Below are 17653 nucleotides of genomic sequence, written 5' to 3'. Positions count from 1 at the left end.
TGACTAGTGAATAAGCCTACATGACTAGTGACAAAGCCTACAGGACTAGTTAATAAGCCTACATGACTAGTGAATAAGCGTACAGGACTAGTTAATAAGCCTACATGACTAGTGAATAAGCGTACAGGACTAGTTAATAAGCCTACATGACTAGTGAATAAGCGTACAGGACTAGTTAATAAGCCTACATGACTAGTGAATAAGCGTACAGGACTAGTTAATAAGCCTACATGACTAGTGAATAAGCGTACAGGACTAGTTAATAAGCCTACATGACTAGTGAATAAGCCTACATGACTAGTGAATAAGCCTACATGACTAGTGAATAAGCGTACAGGACTAGTGAATAAGCGTACATGACTAGTGAATAAGCGTACAGGACTAGTGAATAAGCCTACATGACTAGTGAATAAGCGTACAGGACTAGTGAATAAGCGTACATGACTAGTGAATAAGCGTACAGGACTAGTGAATAAGCCTACATGACTAGTGAATAAGCCTTTCTAAAATGAATTGTGTGTGTCAGCATGCTTGTGTATGAGTAAATGAGAGATCTTGCACATGTTTGTGTGTGTGTGTGTGTGTGTGTGTGTGTGTGTGTGTGTGTGTGTGTGTGTGTGTCAGCACATTATTTCAACACACAGATTCATACCACTCAGATCTGATCAACATCAGAGGGAGGAGCCTAGGCCACTCCTGCTGGTTACAGGTTGTAACTCGACATCCTACCCAGGGTGCGTTGTACACCTGTGGCAGGAAGCCAGCTCCTGTGAATGTCTCTTTGTTCATCAGATTAGTAAACCAAGATGACAGCTGATTATACCACCGGAGAGGTCTGTTGTTTTAGTTATGGCTAGGGCCAGCCACCCTATCAGCCCACAGTACGACAGATAAGAGGTCTTCTAACTTCAACCAGCCCAATCGAAAAAAAATTTGTTGTTGTTGCTGAGACCCACTTAATGCTTTTAGGCCACCAAGTCAACAAAACCAATGGTTAGTCAGGAAGTAATCTGAAAGTAGTCTGAAATTGTAACCGGAAGGGAATCCTCCCCAACCCACCAGTCCCAACGCACTATTTAGGAAACTAGTCTGGCATCACTTAGCTGAAGGAGGAGGTGATTATAGGCTATAAGGGGCGTTCGCTGAGTGTTAGGCTTCAGGGAGTTTGTGTGTGGGAAAGTGTGTGAGATTTGAGTATGTTTTGGTGCTAGGCTTTGAGATGTGTGTGTGTGTAGTTGTGTGTGTTGGTACTAGGCTTTGAGATGTGTGTGCGTGTAGTTGTGTGTGTTGGTACTAGGCTTTGAGATATGTGTGTGTGTAGTTGTGTGTGTTGGTACTAGGCTTTGAGATGTGTGTGTGTAGTTGTGTGTGTTGGTACTAGGCTTTGAGATGTGTGTGCGTGTAGTTGTGTGTGTTGGTACTAGGCTTTGAGATATGTGTGTGTGTAGTTGTGTGTGTTGGTACTAGGCTTTGAGATGTGCGTGTGTAGTTGTGTGTGTTGGTACTAGGCTTTGAGATGTGTGTGTGTAGTTGTGTGTGTTGGTACTAGGCTTTGAGATGTGTGTGTGTGTGTAGTTGTGTGTGTTGGTACTAGGCGTAGGTCCTATTCTCCCCATTCTCCTCTCCCAGAGACAGGATGCAGCCAAGGCAGCTCCAACACATGTCAGTAAACACAATAACTACAGGAAGCAAGGGAGCACGGAGAGCTGGGAGGCCCACAATAGAGTAGAGGAAACGCAGGTTGTCCAAAGCTCCTCTCTCTCTGGCTCTGCTCTATATTTCTCCTAACCTCCTCTTACGTGTCTTTCTTTGTACCTCTCCTCGGTTCTCCTGTCTCAAATCTCTCTATTTACTCTGTTTCTCAGTCATCTTTCACCTGTCTCTCTCCGTTTACATCCACTCCTTCGCCTCTGCTCTCTCTACCTTCTCTCTTTCTCTCTCACTGCAGCTGTTGGTCCCGATGAGGCGTTATGTCACAGCCACCCCCCGCCAATCAGGTGCTGTTGTCGAGGGAGAACAGAGCAACAAAGCAGAGGAAAGAAAGTAGGAGGGGTGGAGAGGGGAGGAGGAAGGGTGGGAGTTGGTGTAGATTATGGGTGTGTTCCTCTGCCCAGACGTTGCTGACGCATGCCAGATCTTACTACACCTGGATAGGTACTGTATTTTACGTATCAGATAACCACAACATATGTTATAGCAATCTGTCAGTCAATGACGTGGCATATGACCATTGGTTGATGCATGCAACGTCCGAGCAGGGGAATGCGACCAAAAAACCCTGTAGTTAAAGGCCCTCCTCCTTGTGAACAGCGATGAGATCCAGATCACCATACCTCTGTGTTTAGTTTATTTTCCTGGCCTGAACAATCAACTCTTCAAGGAGCCTAGCCAAGCCCAGTGTTTATCATCATATTCCCCTGGACTGATTTCATAAGATGTAAACAACACACAGGTCCTTGACTGTGAGTCTTATATGAAATAGGTGAGGCCACATCCACCTTCTGCCACAACTACCACCACCACGAGAGTCGTGATAAAGGGGGGAATAGTTGGAGTGTGGCGGGGCTGGAATGCACTGATCCTGAGGAGAGAGGGCTGGGCTGGGTTGCTGCTTAGCCATCTGCCTCTTTGTGTGAGAGGCAGGCAGGCTGGAGGGTGTGGGCACAACAAGTAGCAACTCATAACAAATGAGAGAGGTGGAGACAGCCAGCGGTGGAATGCAACGATTCAACGGTGATGTCATGTTTCGTCTTCCCTCTATGTTATATTCCCAGTTTATTTTCCCACCCTTCTTTCTTTAGCCATGATTTGAGTTGTTTCATTAAAACATGCATGAATGAGTGAATTATCATTGACTAGAATCATTGAAGACTCATCTGTCTCTCCTGTTTCCTTGACCTATTATTACATTAAGATGCACTGTGTTCAGTGACGTTTTATGGTGTGTTACTGTCTTTGTCTTGTTAAAAAAAGAAAATACTTTAAAAAATGTACATTATGCTGCGAACAAAACATCTCATAGGAGAGACTTAAGTCAGTAAAGATACTCAAAGACAAGAAGCTAATCTTTCTGAAAGAAGGAAAATACAATAGCTGACAGGTCTTCCTCAAAAACATTTTCTTTGTTGAGGGTATTTTAGGTGTGAGTCTGCCCTCTGGTGGTGAAAAGACAATGATCAGATTAAAAATATTAGCCAGCAAAGCATTGTGAGAGATCCACGCACAGCAAAGGTAAAGCTATTTATTGACAAATGTACACCTCAGCAACTTCAGCATAGATCCAGATACACATCACAGCTTGATACCACTGATATTGGGCTCTGTAGTTTTGCAGTTCATTTCTTCAATGACGTAGACAAGCTAACCTTTAGCTCCTCAGACGGAAAGTCTACCTCTGTAAACAGTTTCACAAGTGTTTCAGTTGAAAGAATCCATCTGTTCAAGAGAACTCTCCAAACCAAAACTTCAGAGTTTTAGAGCTCCGTGAGTAGACGCAGAAGTAAACAGTACTGGTTCTGGAAAACTCCTTGCAGTCAGAGAAATACAAAACCAAAACAAACGTTCTTGTATCATGATATGCCATTTAGCAGACGCTTTTATCCATTATTGTATCATGATTATGAAGACTAGAGGTCAAATCTAAACTGGAACTAGCTTTAGTGCGGGTGCTGCTTCTCAGAAGCAGCAGGATGAGTATGCTAAAACAAACAAACAAAGAATGATCTGCTCATGCTCACATCTGAACATTCTTAACCCAGTCTCCATGACAACGGCTTCTCTCTCTCTGATTGGTTCTGAGTTCCGAGATAGGAGTCCCGCTCACTCTGTGTTTGTGGCAGGAGACAGGGCTCCAGGAGTGGGTGGAGCTGGTTGGCGCTAAGGGGAGCAGGTGCTGTGTTGTACCCTGGGAAAGATGCTCTGTTTGGGGGTAGGTGTGTCTCAGCAGCCCTCCTCTCATGTTTCCTCATCCTGAACCAGCCCTCCCTGCTGGATGGCAGCTGTCGCCATGCTGATGGCCTCCTCTAACGTCTGCTGCTCCTCCAGCTACACACACACACACACACACACACACAGTATTAACAATCAGTGTAATGCTCAGAGTGCCACTTGACAGGTTGTTAATCTCGGTGTGTGTACTCTGTACTGACCTGAACAGCAATCTGGGTGCCGTTAGCTGTGGCCAGCAGCGCCACCTGCTGGTAGTGAGGGCCAGAGCCCTGCGAGCCGCCTGTCATAATACCCTCCGATGTCACTATGGCAACCTGGAGAGGAAAGACAAACCACCAATAACATGATGATCCACTTTACAGTACAAACACTGACAGCAAGAGCAAATACTGCTTCACACAGATAGCTTCGTGTGGGCTAAGGTGTGTGTGTGTGCAACATACCGGCTGCAGCTCCTTGCCCTCCCCTGTAACCATAGTGATGTGGTGGTGTCCCATGGCGGTCATGTCCGTCTGGTGGGTCGGCAGGGAAATGGTTGTGCCGTCCTGTGTTACCATGGTGATGGCCGTGCTGAGTGCCTGTAGGTCCTCTGTCGACAAACCCACCTGCCAGAACAGAACCGGTCAAAGTGAAGGACAGAGAACCAACCCTTTTTTATAATACAGTTCTAATAAATGCAACAGCTTGAGACTGTTTTGACAGCATGTACTAAACCGGAGCATGCTGCAATCAAAAGAATGGTAATGGAATGTTTCAGGAGTTGACTGCATCCACAAAGTCTTTGGTGGGACAGCTGAGAGCTTAAGCTCTTTTCTATCTAGATCACACAAGTTTAATTACTAGATAGGAAATTATTAACTACCTGAGAACCGATGATAACCTGGGAATCCGACCCATCCTCTTTCTGCACCGCCCCCTCCAGGAAGGAAGCCTGTGATTGGTCATCCATCGCTTCTGCAACCAATTAATGAATTAATACTGTTCAGTCCTTCAAGAGTAAATTCTGTCCTCATCTGGTGTTTGTTACATGAGTGTGTGTGTCTACATACCTTCCCCGTCCTCTGTGGCCTCAAAGTCTCCATGCGTGGTGCGTTTGTGCATTGCCAGCGTGGAGGTCTGTCTGTAGGTCTTGCCACAGTGGTTGCAGGTGTAAGGTTTGCAGTGTGTGTGAACCACATGGTGCTTGTACAGGCTGGAGTACTCTGTAAATCGCTTCCCACAACCAGGCACTGTACACAGGTAGGGCTTCTCTCCTAGAGGAGAGAGGGGGCAGAGAGGGAGATATAGAGCGAGGGAGGGAGCAGGGGAGAGAGAAAGAGTGGAGCACTTATTTAATGTCAATTATAAACTGGGTGGTTTGAGCCCTGAATGCTGATTGGCTGACAGCTGTGGTATATCAGACCGTATACCATGGGTATGACAAAACATTTATAATAGCAATAAGGCACCTCTGGGGTTTGTGGTATATGGCCAATAGTGCTGTGTCCAGGCACTCCGCATTGCGTTGTGCTTAAGAACTGTCCTTAGCCGTGGTATATTGGCCATACACCACACCTCCTCTGGCATTATTGCTTAAGTATCTAGTAATGTAACCTCTTACCTGTTTGTATTCTCATATGATTTTAGTAGTGTGTGTGTGTGTCTTACCTGTGTGTATTTTCATATGATTTTAGTAGTGTGTGTGTGTGTCTTACCTGTGTGTATTCTCATGTGGTTCTTGTAGTTGGTGGCACTGGCAAAGCCTCGTCCACAGGAGGGTTCAGGGCACATGTAGGGGCGCTCTCCCGTGTGTGTTCTGATGTGGACCTTCCTGATGTTAGAGGTGGTGAAGGAACGGCCACACCCCTCAAACGGACACTTAAACGGCTTCTCACCTGACAGAGGGAGAAGTGTAAGGGGGAGATATGGAGAGAAGGAATGAAAGACAGAGGGAGAGAAGGGGGATATTAGATATGGGGAAAGAGCATCTAAACATTGTCCCATCGAACAAAAAGAGGGAGGGAAACAAGGAGGGGAAGAGAGGCAGGAGAAAAACGAGGGAGAGAAAGAGAGAGGACTAGACAGTGGAGATATACGGAGAGATGAGGAGACTGAAGAAAAGAGAAAATGACAGAAAAATAGGAAAAGTAGTAGTGGGGGAAAGAAGCAGGGGGTCCTACTACCTGTGTGTGTCTTACTACCTGTGTGTGTCTTACTACCTGTGTGTGTCCTACTACCTGTGTGTGTCCTACTACCTGTGTGTCCTACTACCTGTGTGTCCTACTACCTGTGTGTGTCCTACTACCTGTGTGTGTCCTACTACCTGTGTGTGTCCTACTACCTGTGTGTCCTACTACCTGTGTGTGTCCTACTACCTGTGTGTGTCTTACTACCTGTGTGTGTCCTACTACCTGTGTGTCCTACTACCTGTGTGTGTCCTACTACCTGTGTGTGTCCTACTACCTGTGTGTGTCTTACTACCTGTGTGTGTCCTACTACCTGTGTGTGTCCTACTACCTGTGTCCTACTACCTGTGTGTGTCTTACTACCTGTGTGTGTCCTACTACCTGTGTGTCCTACTACCTGTGTGTCCTACTACCTGTGTGTGTGCGGACGTGTTTCTGGAGGTCTCCGGATGTTTTGAAGGCCTTGAAGCACATGTCTTCAGGACACTTGTATGGTTTCTCTCCAGTGTGTGTCCGCAGGTGACTCTTCAGCCCGTAACCCGTAGCGAATGCCTTTCCACACGTCAGCACATCACACCTGTATGGCCGGACACCCGTGTGAGCCCTCTCATGCACCTGACAAGACAGGGGCAACGTTAATATAACATGAATATCTTATCAAGTGGTAACAAATGTGTGTATGCGTCTGGTATCTTAAGGTGGTGTACTGTTGTGGAAGGTCAGTGTGTGTTGTGATGTAGAGGGTGTGTGTGTTGTGATGTAAAGGGTGTGTGTGTGTTGTGATGTAGAGGGTGTGTGTGTGTTGTGATGTAGAGGGTGTGTGTGTGTTGTGATGTAGAGGTTGTGTGTGTTGTGATGTAGAGGGTGTGTGTGTTGTGATGTAGAGGGTGTGTGTTGTGTTGTGATGTATTGGGTGTGTGTGTGTTGTGATGTAGAGGGTGTGTGTGTGGTACCTTGAGGTGGTGTGCTGTGGTGTAGAGACGTCCACAGCCCTCGTAGTCACAGCGGAATGTCTTCTCAGCCGTCTGCTGACCCTTAGGGGAACCCCATGACCCCATCACCTGTACAATAGGCTCTATGTCCTGGAGTCCATTGGTACTGCTCATGGTCTCATCCACCTCCACCTCAGACCCCGTCATCTAGGGAGAAAACAGGGGAGAACAGAGTTTGAGAGCATTATAATGATTAAAAGTCCTACATTGCTTATTCCACCACAACAAGTACAACTGCATAGTATCTGTGAGAGAGAGAAAGAGACGTGGGGGGAAAAACAGAGCTTGCAAGAAAATTAACTGAGAAAGAATTCACACGAAACAGTGAGTGATAGAACACATGAGTGATACAACAGCAGAAAAAGAGAGAGAGAGACCTTGGCATAGTTCTCCAGGGTGGTGATGGTGTCTGCGTCCACAGTGTCGTCTGCAGCCAGCTCCTCCAGGGCACCCCCTGGCTGCAAAGTCAGGATGGTGCTGCCAGCCTGCAGGCCCGAGGGGTGGTGGATGTATGCTGTGCTGCCATCCTCCAGCTGCACCGCCTCCACCGCACTGGGATCATACCCGTCTGCAGGGGTTAGAAGTCAGAGGTTAGATGGTCCTGTTTGAAAATGTTTGAAATCACTTTCCTTCCATCCTTTGTAGAAGTAATAATAATTGATGTGTGATTGGACAATTAGAAAACAAGATGACGACCGCCTTATTGCTTCAATAAGCTAACCTTTACTAGAGTGGTGAATACAGCATCTAGTTAGATGTTAATATACCTTTGGGTGTGTGGTGGATGTATGCGGTGGTCCCGTCCTCGAGCTGCACTGCCTGTCCGTCCTCAAAGGGCAGGGGCTCTTGGGAGAGGACAGGAAAACAGCCAGCATCAGGAGCGAGACATGAGCTCACAGAAGACACAAATGGTTATTCACAAACCCTCCGGCAGACATGTTGTTCTGAGGGTGTAGACTGACCTTTCTGCTGTACGGTGACCTGGTGGATGTAGGCTGTAGTACCATCCTCCAACTGAATTGTATCGCCTTCCACTAGGTTGCCATCTGAAGAAATCAGTATATTGTTGATATCAGTGGCAGCCATACATACTCTGGTGGACATGTGAATGTTAGCTTTGAGTTGTGCGTTTCATTATTTTTCAGTAGTGTGCGTGAATGTGTGGGTTTCTCACCTTTGATGGCTTGTTCAATGTAGGCAGTGGAGCCGTCACTGAGGGCAACAGTCTGCAATCCCAAACTCTCCATCCTTCTGCTCAGCTACAGATGCTCTATCTGACAATAAGAGAGGGAGACACACACACACTTAGCTACTGAAACAGTGGCAATCACAGACATTGAACTGCAGACATGCACACACACACACACACACAGGGCTACGGATACTCCACTGCCGAGACAGGCAGTTGCCTTGAGCTGACGCTCTTCTGCTACACACACGCTATGGAGGATCCCCAGCAATCCTGTGTCCTGCTGCATTGCATTGTTCATATTTATGTAGGCTAGCTATTGTCCTAACATCTTGCTCTGTAGCAAGGTTAGATTCCCTGGGTCAGCTGATGTGACCTCATTGCAGTGATGATGACCTAGGGGTTGTGTGGTAGCTTGATACGTCATAGAAGAGAAAGGGAGGCGAGTGATGTGTGTTCCCAAAATGTGGCTGGCATGGACCCTCAACCAGTGAATATTGCAAATTATAAAATGTGTATTATGTGTATGCACCTAGGTTAGGTTCAAGATGAGTCTATAGGGAGGGCAGACTATTATTTTACTGTCAATGGACATAGCTATCTGCTTATGATTAAGTTTAGAATATGGCATAAGCAGTTTGCCATCATTGGGTGCATTTCCATCCGGTTGTCACTGTGCCATTATTGAGTGCATTTCCATCAGGTTGTCACTTAGCTTAATAACGCAACGTTATACACTATATATACAAAAGTATGTGGACACCCCTTCAAATTAGTGGATTTGGTTATTTCAACCACACCCGTTGCGGACAGGTGTATAAAATCGAGCACACAGCCATGCAATCTCCATAGACGGTCGCAGTTGTAAATGAGAACTTGTTCTCAACTGGCTTAGCTGGTTAAATATAGGTGAAATAAAAATAAAAATATATTTAAAAAATAGACAAACATTGGCAATAGAGTGGCCTTACTGAAGAGTTCAGTGACGTTCAACGTGGCACTGTCATAGGATGCCACCTTTCCAACAAGTCAGTTTGTAAGATTTCTGCCCTGCTAGAGCTGCCCCGGTCAACTGTAAGTGCTGTTTTGAGAAGTGGAAACGTCTAGGAGCAACAAAGGCTCAGCCGCGAAGTGGTAGGCCATACAAGCTCACAGAACGGGACTGGCGAGTGCTGAAGCGGGTAAAAATCGTCTGTCCTCGGTTGCAAAACTCACTACCGAGTTCCAAACTGCCTCTGGAAGCAACATCAGCACAAGAACTGTTCGTTGGGAGCTTCATGAAATGGGTTTCCATGTCCGAGCAGCCACACACAAGCCTAAGATCACCATGCGCAATGACAAGCATCGGATGGAGTGGTGTAAGCTCGCCGCCATTGGACTCTGGAGCAGTGGAAACGCGTTCTCTGGAGTGATGAATCACACTTCACCATCGGACAAATCTGGGTTTGGCGGATGCCAGGAGAACGCTACCTGCCCCAATGCATAGTGCCAACAGTAAAGTTTGGTGGAGGAGGAATAATGATCTGGGGCTGTTTTCTATGGTTCGGACTAGGCCCCTTAGTTCTAGTGAAGGGACATCTTAACGCTGCAGCATACAATGACATTCTAGACGATTCTGTGCTTCAACTTTGTGGCAACAGTTTGGGAAAGTCCATTTCCTGTTTCAGCATGACAATGCCCCCGTGCACAAAGCAAGGTCCATACAAAAATGGTTTGTCGAGATCGGTGTGGAAGAACTTGACTGGCCTGCACAGAGACCTGACCTCAACCCCATAGAACACCTTTAGGAAGAATTGGAACGCCGACTGCAATCCATGCCTAATCGCCCAACATCAGTGTCCGACCTCACTAATGCTTGTGACTAAATGGAAGCAAATCCCCGCAGCAATGTTCCAACATCTAGTGGAAAGCCTTCCCAGAAGAGTGGAGGCTGTTATAGCAACAAAGGGGACCAACTCCATATTAATGGCCATGATTTTGAAATAAGATCTTTGACGATTAGGTGTCCACATACTTTTGGCCATATAGTGTACACTGAGTGTACAAAACACTAGGAACACCTGCTTTTTCCATAACAGATTGACCAGGTGAATGCTATGATCCCTCATTGATGTCACTTAAATCAGTGTAGATGAAGGGGAGGAGACGGGTTAAAGGATTTTTAAGCCTTGAGACCGGTTGTGTATGTGTGCCAATCAGAGGGTGAAAGGGCAAGACAAAATATTTAAGTGTATTTGAGTGTGTCAACTGCAATGCTGCTGGGTTTTTCACACTCAACAGTTTCCTGTGTTTATCAAGAATGGTCCACCACCCAAAGCACATCCAGCCAACTTGACACAACTTTGGGAAGCATTGGAGTCAACATGTTTTGTTCTGAGGACAAAGTGGGGTGCAACTCAATATTTGGAAGGCGTTCCTAATGTTTTATACACTCAGTGTATACTACAGGGACCACTACAACTAATTGTCACTATCGGTTTAGATGGGTTCATTGTTGGGAATGAGGGATAGATTTGTGAATGGTTGAATTCACTATTCTACAGCTGGTTACTTTAGCGGACTAAACGCCATTCTGGGCAGACCACACAGCTAGCTTTCATTCGAGTCAATAATTACTGGGAATATAGTATAACATTATGCCATGAATCCTATAGCTAGCTAGTCAAGAATAAATGTGGACTCAAATAGTATATTTCAAATGGCAAGCTAACTGGTTAACCAACAAACTAGGGGTCGAGTGACAGCTAGGTATCTAGCAAGCTAACGTCGCCATTACACTGAATGGCAAAGTTAGCTAGCAGCTGGCTGGCTTTTGGTGTTATGGCTAGCTTGAAAACTTCAATAAACACATTTTCTTCGCCAACTAAGTCAAATATCATAAACATCCCTAATAGTAAATAGCTAACGCCCCAACATTGACTACGTTTGCAATATGTATTTTGACGTGACTAACTAGCTAACGTTAGATAAGGCGAACGGCAGTGGAAATACAACCAGGCCTCATTCACTACAACACGTTTGCGCTTGAATCAGACATTTGCAACGCAACCGGGTTACTCCCATCCGTAACGCCGATAATCGATCCCTAACAAAGCGTTTTCTATATCTTGATATTTGTTCTCAAACTCAAAAGAATTCCAGAAAATCACAAGCTCTTATTTTCCTCTCCCTATCCCCCATTTTTATATCCCATCTCTCCCTCGGCTTGACAAGTTGCAGCGCAAACTGGGATACTCACCTCCAGCAGACCGCCATGCACCAGTCACCACAGAAGCACCCGGGAACCTGAATGGTGTGAAAACGAGTTGGGTCATTACACCAGTCACCAGACTGATCTAGGGTCAGTTTTGTTCTACAGACCTCAAAGGCTAGGGTTTGATACCTGGGTGCGAAGGACTGGTTATAGATCATTTTTAGGATCAGCCATTTCTGAGGCAGGCTGCTTAGATGTGTAAAAGGCGAAAATAATCAAACTAACTTCTGGAAAATATGTATTTGTATTTATTAGGGATCCCCATTAGCTGCTGCCAAGGCAGCAGCTACTCTTCCTAGGGTCCAAACATATTAAAGCATTTACATTACATATAAAACAAAATTTAAAACAGTACATCATATGACATTTTTATACAGTGGGGAAAAAAAGTATTTAGTCAGCCACCAATTGTGCAAGTTCTCCCACTTAAAAAGATGAGAGAGGCCTGTAATTTTCATCATAGGTACACGTCAACTATGACAGACAAAATGAGAAAAAAAATCCACAAAATCACATTGTAGGATTTTTAATGAATTTATTTGCAAATTATGGTGGAAAATAAGTATTTGGTCAATAACAAAAGATTCTCAATACGTTGTTATATACCCTTTGTTGGCAATGACACAGGTCAAACGTTTTCTGTAAGTCTTCACAAGGTTTTCACACACTGTTGCTGGCCCAATTTTGGCCCATTCCTCCATGCAGATCTCCTCTAGAGCAGTGATGTTTTGGGGCTGTCGCTGGGCAACACGGACTTTCAACTCCCTCCAAAGATTTTCTATGGGGTTGAGATCTGGAGACTGGCTAGGCCACTCCAGGACCTTGAAATGCTTCTTACGAAGCCACTCCTTCGTTGCCCGGGCGGTGAGTTTGGGATCATTGTCATGCTGAAAGACCCAGCCACATTTCATCTTCAATGCCCTTGCTGATGGAAGGAGGTTTTCACTTAAAAATTCACGATACATGGCCCCATTCATTCTTTCCTTTACACGGATCAGTCGTCCTGGTCCCTTTGCAGAAAAACAGCCCCAAAGCATGATGTTTCCACCCCCATGCTTCACAGTAGGTATGGTGTTCTTTGGATGCAACTCAGCATTCTTTGTCCTCCAAACACGACGAGTTGAGTTTTTACCAAAAAGTTTTATTTTGGTTTCATCTGACCATATGACATTCTCCCAATCCTCTTCTGGATCATCCAAATGCACTCTAGCACACTTCAGACGGGCCTGGACATGTACTGGCTTAAGCAGGGGGACACGTCTGGCGCAGCAGGATTTGAGTCCCTGGCGGCGTAGTGTGTTACTGATGGTAGGCTTTGTTACTTTGGTCCCAGCTCTCTATAGGTCATTCACTAGGTCCCCCCGTGTGGTTCTGGGATTTTTGCTCACCGTTCTTGTGATCATTTTGACCCCACGGGGTGAGATCTTGCGTGGAGCCTCAGATCGAGGGAGATTATCAGTGGTCTTGTATGTCTTCCATTTCCTAATAAATGCTCCCACAGTTGATTTCTTCAAACCAAGCTGCTTACCTATTGCAGATTCAGTCTTCCCAGCCTGTTGCAGGTCTACAATTTTGTTTCTGGTGTCCTTTGACAGCTCTTTGGTCTTGGCCATAGTGGAGTTTGGAGTGTGACTGTTTGAGGTTGTGGACAGGTGTCTTTTATACTGATAACAAGTTCAAACAGGTGCCATTAATAAAGGTAACGAGTGGAGGACAGAGGAGCCTCTTAAAGAAGAAGTTACAGGTCTGTGAGAGCCAGAAATCTTGCTTGTTTGTAGGTGACCAAATACTTATTTTCCACCATAATTTGCAAATAAATTCATAAAAAATCCTACAATGTGATTTTCTGGATTTTGTTTTCTAAATTTGTCTGTCATAGTTGAAGTGTACCTATGATGAAAATTACAGGCCTCTCTCATCTTTTTAAGTGGGAGAACTTGCACAATTGGTGGCTGACTAAATACTTTTTTTCCCCACTGTACCACTACCTATCTACAATACAAAATGTTTAATACCACCATACAACAATATCACAATGTGTGCGTATGCATGTGTCTATACCCTTGTGTGTGTCTCTTCACAGTCCCGTTGTTCAATAAGGTGTATTTTTACCTGTTTAAAAAAAAGAAATCTGATTCTAATGCTTGCATCAGGCACCTGACCACACTACTGAACAGTAGTCTAGGTGCGACAAAACTAGGGCCTGTAGGACCTGCCTTGTTGATAGTGTTGTTAAGAAGGCAGAGCAGCGCTTAATTATGGACATACTTCTCCCCATCTTAGCTACTGTTGTATCAATATGCTTTGACCATGACAGTCTAGAATCCATGGTTACTCCAAGCAGTTTAGTCACCTCAACTTGCTCAATTTCCACATTATTCTTTACGAGATGTAGTTGAGGTTTAGGGTTTAGTGAATGATTTGACCCAAATACAATGCTTTAAGTTTTGGAAATATTCAGGACTAACTTATTCCTTGCCACTCATTCCGAAACTAACTGCAATTCTTTGTTAAGTGTTGCAGTTATTTCAGTTGCTATAGTAGCTGACATGTATAGTGTTGAGTCATCCGCATACATAGACACACTGGCTTTACTCAAAGCCAGTGGCATGTCGTTAGTAAAGATGGAAAAAAGCAAGGGGCCTAGACAGCTGCCCTGGGGAATTCCTGATTCTACCTGGATTATGTTTGAGAGGCTTCCATTAAAGAACACCCTCTGTGTTCTGTTAGACAAGTAACTCTTTATCCACATTATAGCAGGGGGTGTAAAGCCATAACACAAGTTTTTCCAGCAGCAGACTATGATCGATAATGTCAAAAGCCACACTGAAGTCTAAGAAAACAGCCCCCACAATCTTTTTATCATCAATTTCTCTCAGCCAATCATCAGTCATTTGTGTAAGTGCTGTGCTTGTTGAATGTCCTTCTCTATAAGCATGCTGAAAGTTTGTTGTCAATTTGTTTACAGTAAAATAGCATTGTATCTGGTCAAACACAATTTTTTCCAATAGTTTATTAAGGGTTGGTAACAGGCTAATTGGTCGGCTATTTGAGCCAGTAAAGGGGGATTTATTATTCTTAGGTAGCGGAATGACTTTTGCTTCCCTCCAAGCCTGGGGTCACACACATTCTAGTAGGCTTAAATTGAAAATATGGCAGATAGGAGTGGCAATATCGTCCACTATTATCCTCAGAAATGTTCCATCCAAGTTGTCAGACCCCGGTGGCTTGTCATTGTTAATAGACAACAATAATTTGTTCACCTCTTCCACACTCACTTTACGGAATTCAAAATTACAATGCTTGTCTTTCATAATTTGGTCAGATATACTTGGATGTGTAGTGTCAGCAATTTTTGCTGGCATGTCATGCCTAAGTTTGCTAATCTTGCCAATGAAAAAAGTATTAATGTAGTTGGCAATATCAGTTGGTTTTGTGATGAATGAGCCATCTGATTCAATGAATGATGGAGCTGTTTGCCTTTTCCCCAAAAATTTCATTTAAGGTGCTCCAAAGCTTTTTACTATCATTCTTTATGTCATTTATCCTTGTTTCATAGTGTTGTTTCTTCTTCTTTTTATTCAATTTAATCACATGATTTCTCAATTTGCAATACGTTTGCCAATCGGTTGTGCAGCCAGACTTATTTGCCATTCCTTTTGCCTCATCCCTCTCAACCATACCATTTTTCAATTCCTCATCAATCCAATGGGATTTAACAGTTTTTACAGTCTTTTTCTTAATGGGTGCATGTTTATTAGTACCTGGAATAAGCAATTTCATAAATGTGTCAAGTGCAGTGTCTGTTTCCTCCTCATTACACACCACGGACCAACATATATTCTTTACATCAACAATATAGGAATCACTACAAAACGTATTGTATGACCTCTTATTCACAATATTAGGCCCAGCTTTGGAACTTTGGTTTTCCTAGATATGGCTACTATATTGTGATCACTACATTCAATGGATTTGGATACTGCTTTCAAACAAATCTCTGCAGCATTAGTAAAGTAGCTACTTAGGAAAAAGCCCTGAAAGTACTGCACTTTTTGTTAATCTCTGCATGCATAACTGACAAGCAACACAGCACACAGAGTAGAGCAGAAAACTTTTATTTATAAACATTATATAAACCTTCAGCATCTGACAAGAGTGCATGAAATCAAACTATTTGATATAATGCACTCTGATTTTAAGATCCAACACAGAAATTATTGCACATTTTATAAGGTTTCATTTTGTCAAGGGATATCTGAAAATACAAGGGTCAAATCAGTGTTGATTTCCATGACACCTATTAGGCACACACACACACACACACCAAAACAAGTGTCTAATTCATGACTCACATTGCAATTTGATCATACAAAGCTATTATTCAAAGCCAATTTAAACAAGTTGAATTGTCTGCTTTCACCAAAGCAATCACATTTAAAGGTCCACTATGCAGAAATCGCTCAGCTATTTCCTGGTTGCTAAAATTCTAATAGTTTCAGTTTGTGACAAAACAAGCAACTATAGTGTAGAAAATCATTGTACCATCGAAACTGCTGTAAAATATATCTTCCATAACCACAAATATTGTATTTTCAACTGTTTGAATCTGGTGTACAAAACCAAAAGTAAAAGACACAAAAACAAAACGTAAGAACGGGAAGCATATAAATAGTGCACATAACAGCTCTACTACCGATTCTTAGACTTGCTTTCAATGAGAATGACAGATCTATAACTCACATATCTATGTGAATTTGGTCATGTGGCCCAGAAAGTTACGTATTGCAGCTTTAAAGCCAGTGACATACATTACCCTGTTTTCATCACAAAGAAGCCTTGAACCACATATATATTTTGAGCAGCAAAGAAGACGTAATGATAAAGATATCTCACCCACCCAACTGGGCTTCAGAGTGAAGAGATAGAAAACCCCCCAACTGGGTTTCAGACTGGATTATCCACCCAGAGAATTTACTCAAATAAGGACATTTTTGGCACTATCCCCAGAGTTCATATGAAGGGAATTGGATATGTGTCCTACCAAAGAACTGTTGCATCCACAGTATGTATATGCAATATGGCAGTAGTACATGCCAATACATCCGCAGTCATGAAGTCTAACAGTAATAACCACTGTTAATAGTTTAGGCTTCAATACAGTGGCTTGCACAAGTATTCACCTCCCTTGGCATTTTTCCTATTTTGTTGCCTTACAACCTGGAATTAAAATGGATTTTTGGGGGGTTTGTATCATTTGATTTACACAACATGCCCACCACTTTGAAGATGCAAAATATTTTTTCTTGTGAAACAAACATGAAATAAAGACCAAAAAAAGAAAAGAAAACTTGAGCGTGCATAACTATTCACCCCCCCAAAGTCAATACTTTGTAGAGGCACCTTTTGCAGCAATTACAGCTGCAAGTGTCTTGGGGTATGTCTCTATAACCTTGGCACATCTAGCCACTGGGATCTTTGCCCATTCTTCAAGGCAAAACTGCTCCTGCTCCTTCAAGTTGGATGGGTTCCGCTGGTGTAAAGCAATCTTTAAGTCATACCACAGATTCTCAATTAGATTGAGGTCTAGGCCATTCCAAGACATTTAAATGTTTCCCCTTAAACCACACAAGTGTTGCTTTAGCAGTATGCTTAGGGTCATTGTCCTGCTGGAAGGTTAACCTCTGTCCCAGTCTCAAATCTCTGGAAGACTGAAACAGGTTTCCCTCAAGAATTTCCCTGTATTTAGCGCCATCCACCATTCCTTCAATTCTGACCAGTTTCCCACAGCATGATGCTGCCACCACCATGCTTCACTGTGGGAATGGTGTTCTCAGGGTGATGAGAGGTGTTGGGTTTGCGCCAGACATAGCGTTTTCCTTGATGGCCAAAAAGCTCAATTTTAGTCTCATCTGACCAGAATACCTTCTTCCATATGTTTGGGGAGTCTCCCACATGCCTTTTTGGCGAACACCAAACATGTTTGCTTATTTTTTTCTTCAAGCAATGGCTTTTATCTGGCTCTTTTCCGTAAAGACTAGCTCTGTGGAGTGTATGGCTTAAAGTGGTCCTATGGACAGATACTCCAATCTCCGCTGTGGAGCTT

The 17653-nt window shown here is 43.9% G+C and overlaps 1 protein-coding gene across 3 annotated transcripts; it reads right to left on the bottom strand.

The window, feature by feature from the left end:
• Nucleotides 1-3227: 3227 nt before the first annotated feature.
• znf76 (zinc finger protein 76) lies at nt 3228-11581 on the bottom strand. Of its 3 annotated transcripts, none has more exons than XM_084167310.1 (13): nt 11533-11581; nt 8280-8379; nt 8068-8151; nt 7873-7950; nt 7483-7673; nt 7067-7252; nt 6527-6728; nt 5643-5822; nt 4998-5201; nt 4811-4899; nt 4392-4553; nt 4149-4262; nt 3228-4044 (listed from the first exon to the last, which is right to left on the bottom strand). In XM_084167310.1, the coding sequence occupies exons 2-13, from the start codon at nt 8350-8352 to the stop codon at nt 3955-3957; spliced, it is 1653 nt and encodes a 550-aa protein (XP_084023436.1). In that variant the 5' UTR covers nt 8353-8379; nt 11533-11581; the 3' UTR covers nt 3228-3954. The 3 variants fall into 3 exon arrangements, with proteins under 3 accessions (XP_084023436.1, XP_084023434.1, XP_084023435.1); XM_084167308.1 differs by having other exon boundaries at nt 4811-4902; nt 11533-11575; XM_084167309.1 differs by lacking the exon at nt 11533-11581 and having other exon boundaries at nt 4811-4902; nt 8280-8418.
• Nucleotides 11582-17653: the final 6072 nt, after the last annotated feature.

Source organism: Coregonus lavaretus (genome assembly GCF_964263955.1).
Source record: "Coregonus lavaretus genome assembly, chromosome: 8".
Taxonomy (NCBI): Eukaryota; Metazoa; Chordata; class Actinopteri; order Salmoniformes; family Salmonidae; genus Coregonus; species Coregonus lavaretus.
This window is presented reverse-complemented; position numbering and strand designations above follow the sequence as displayed.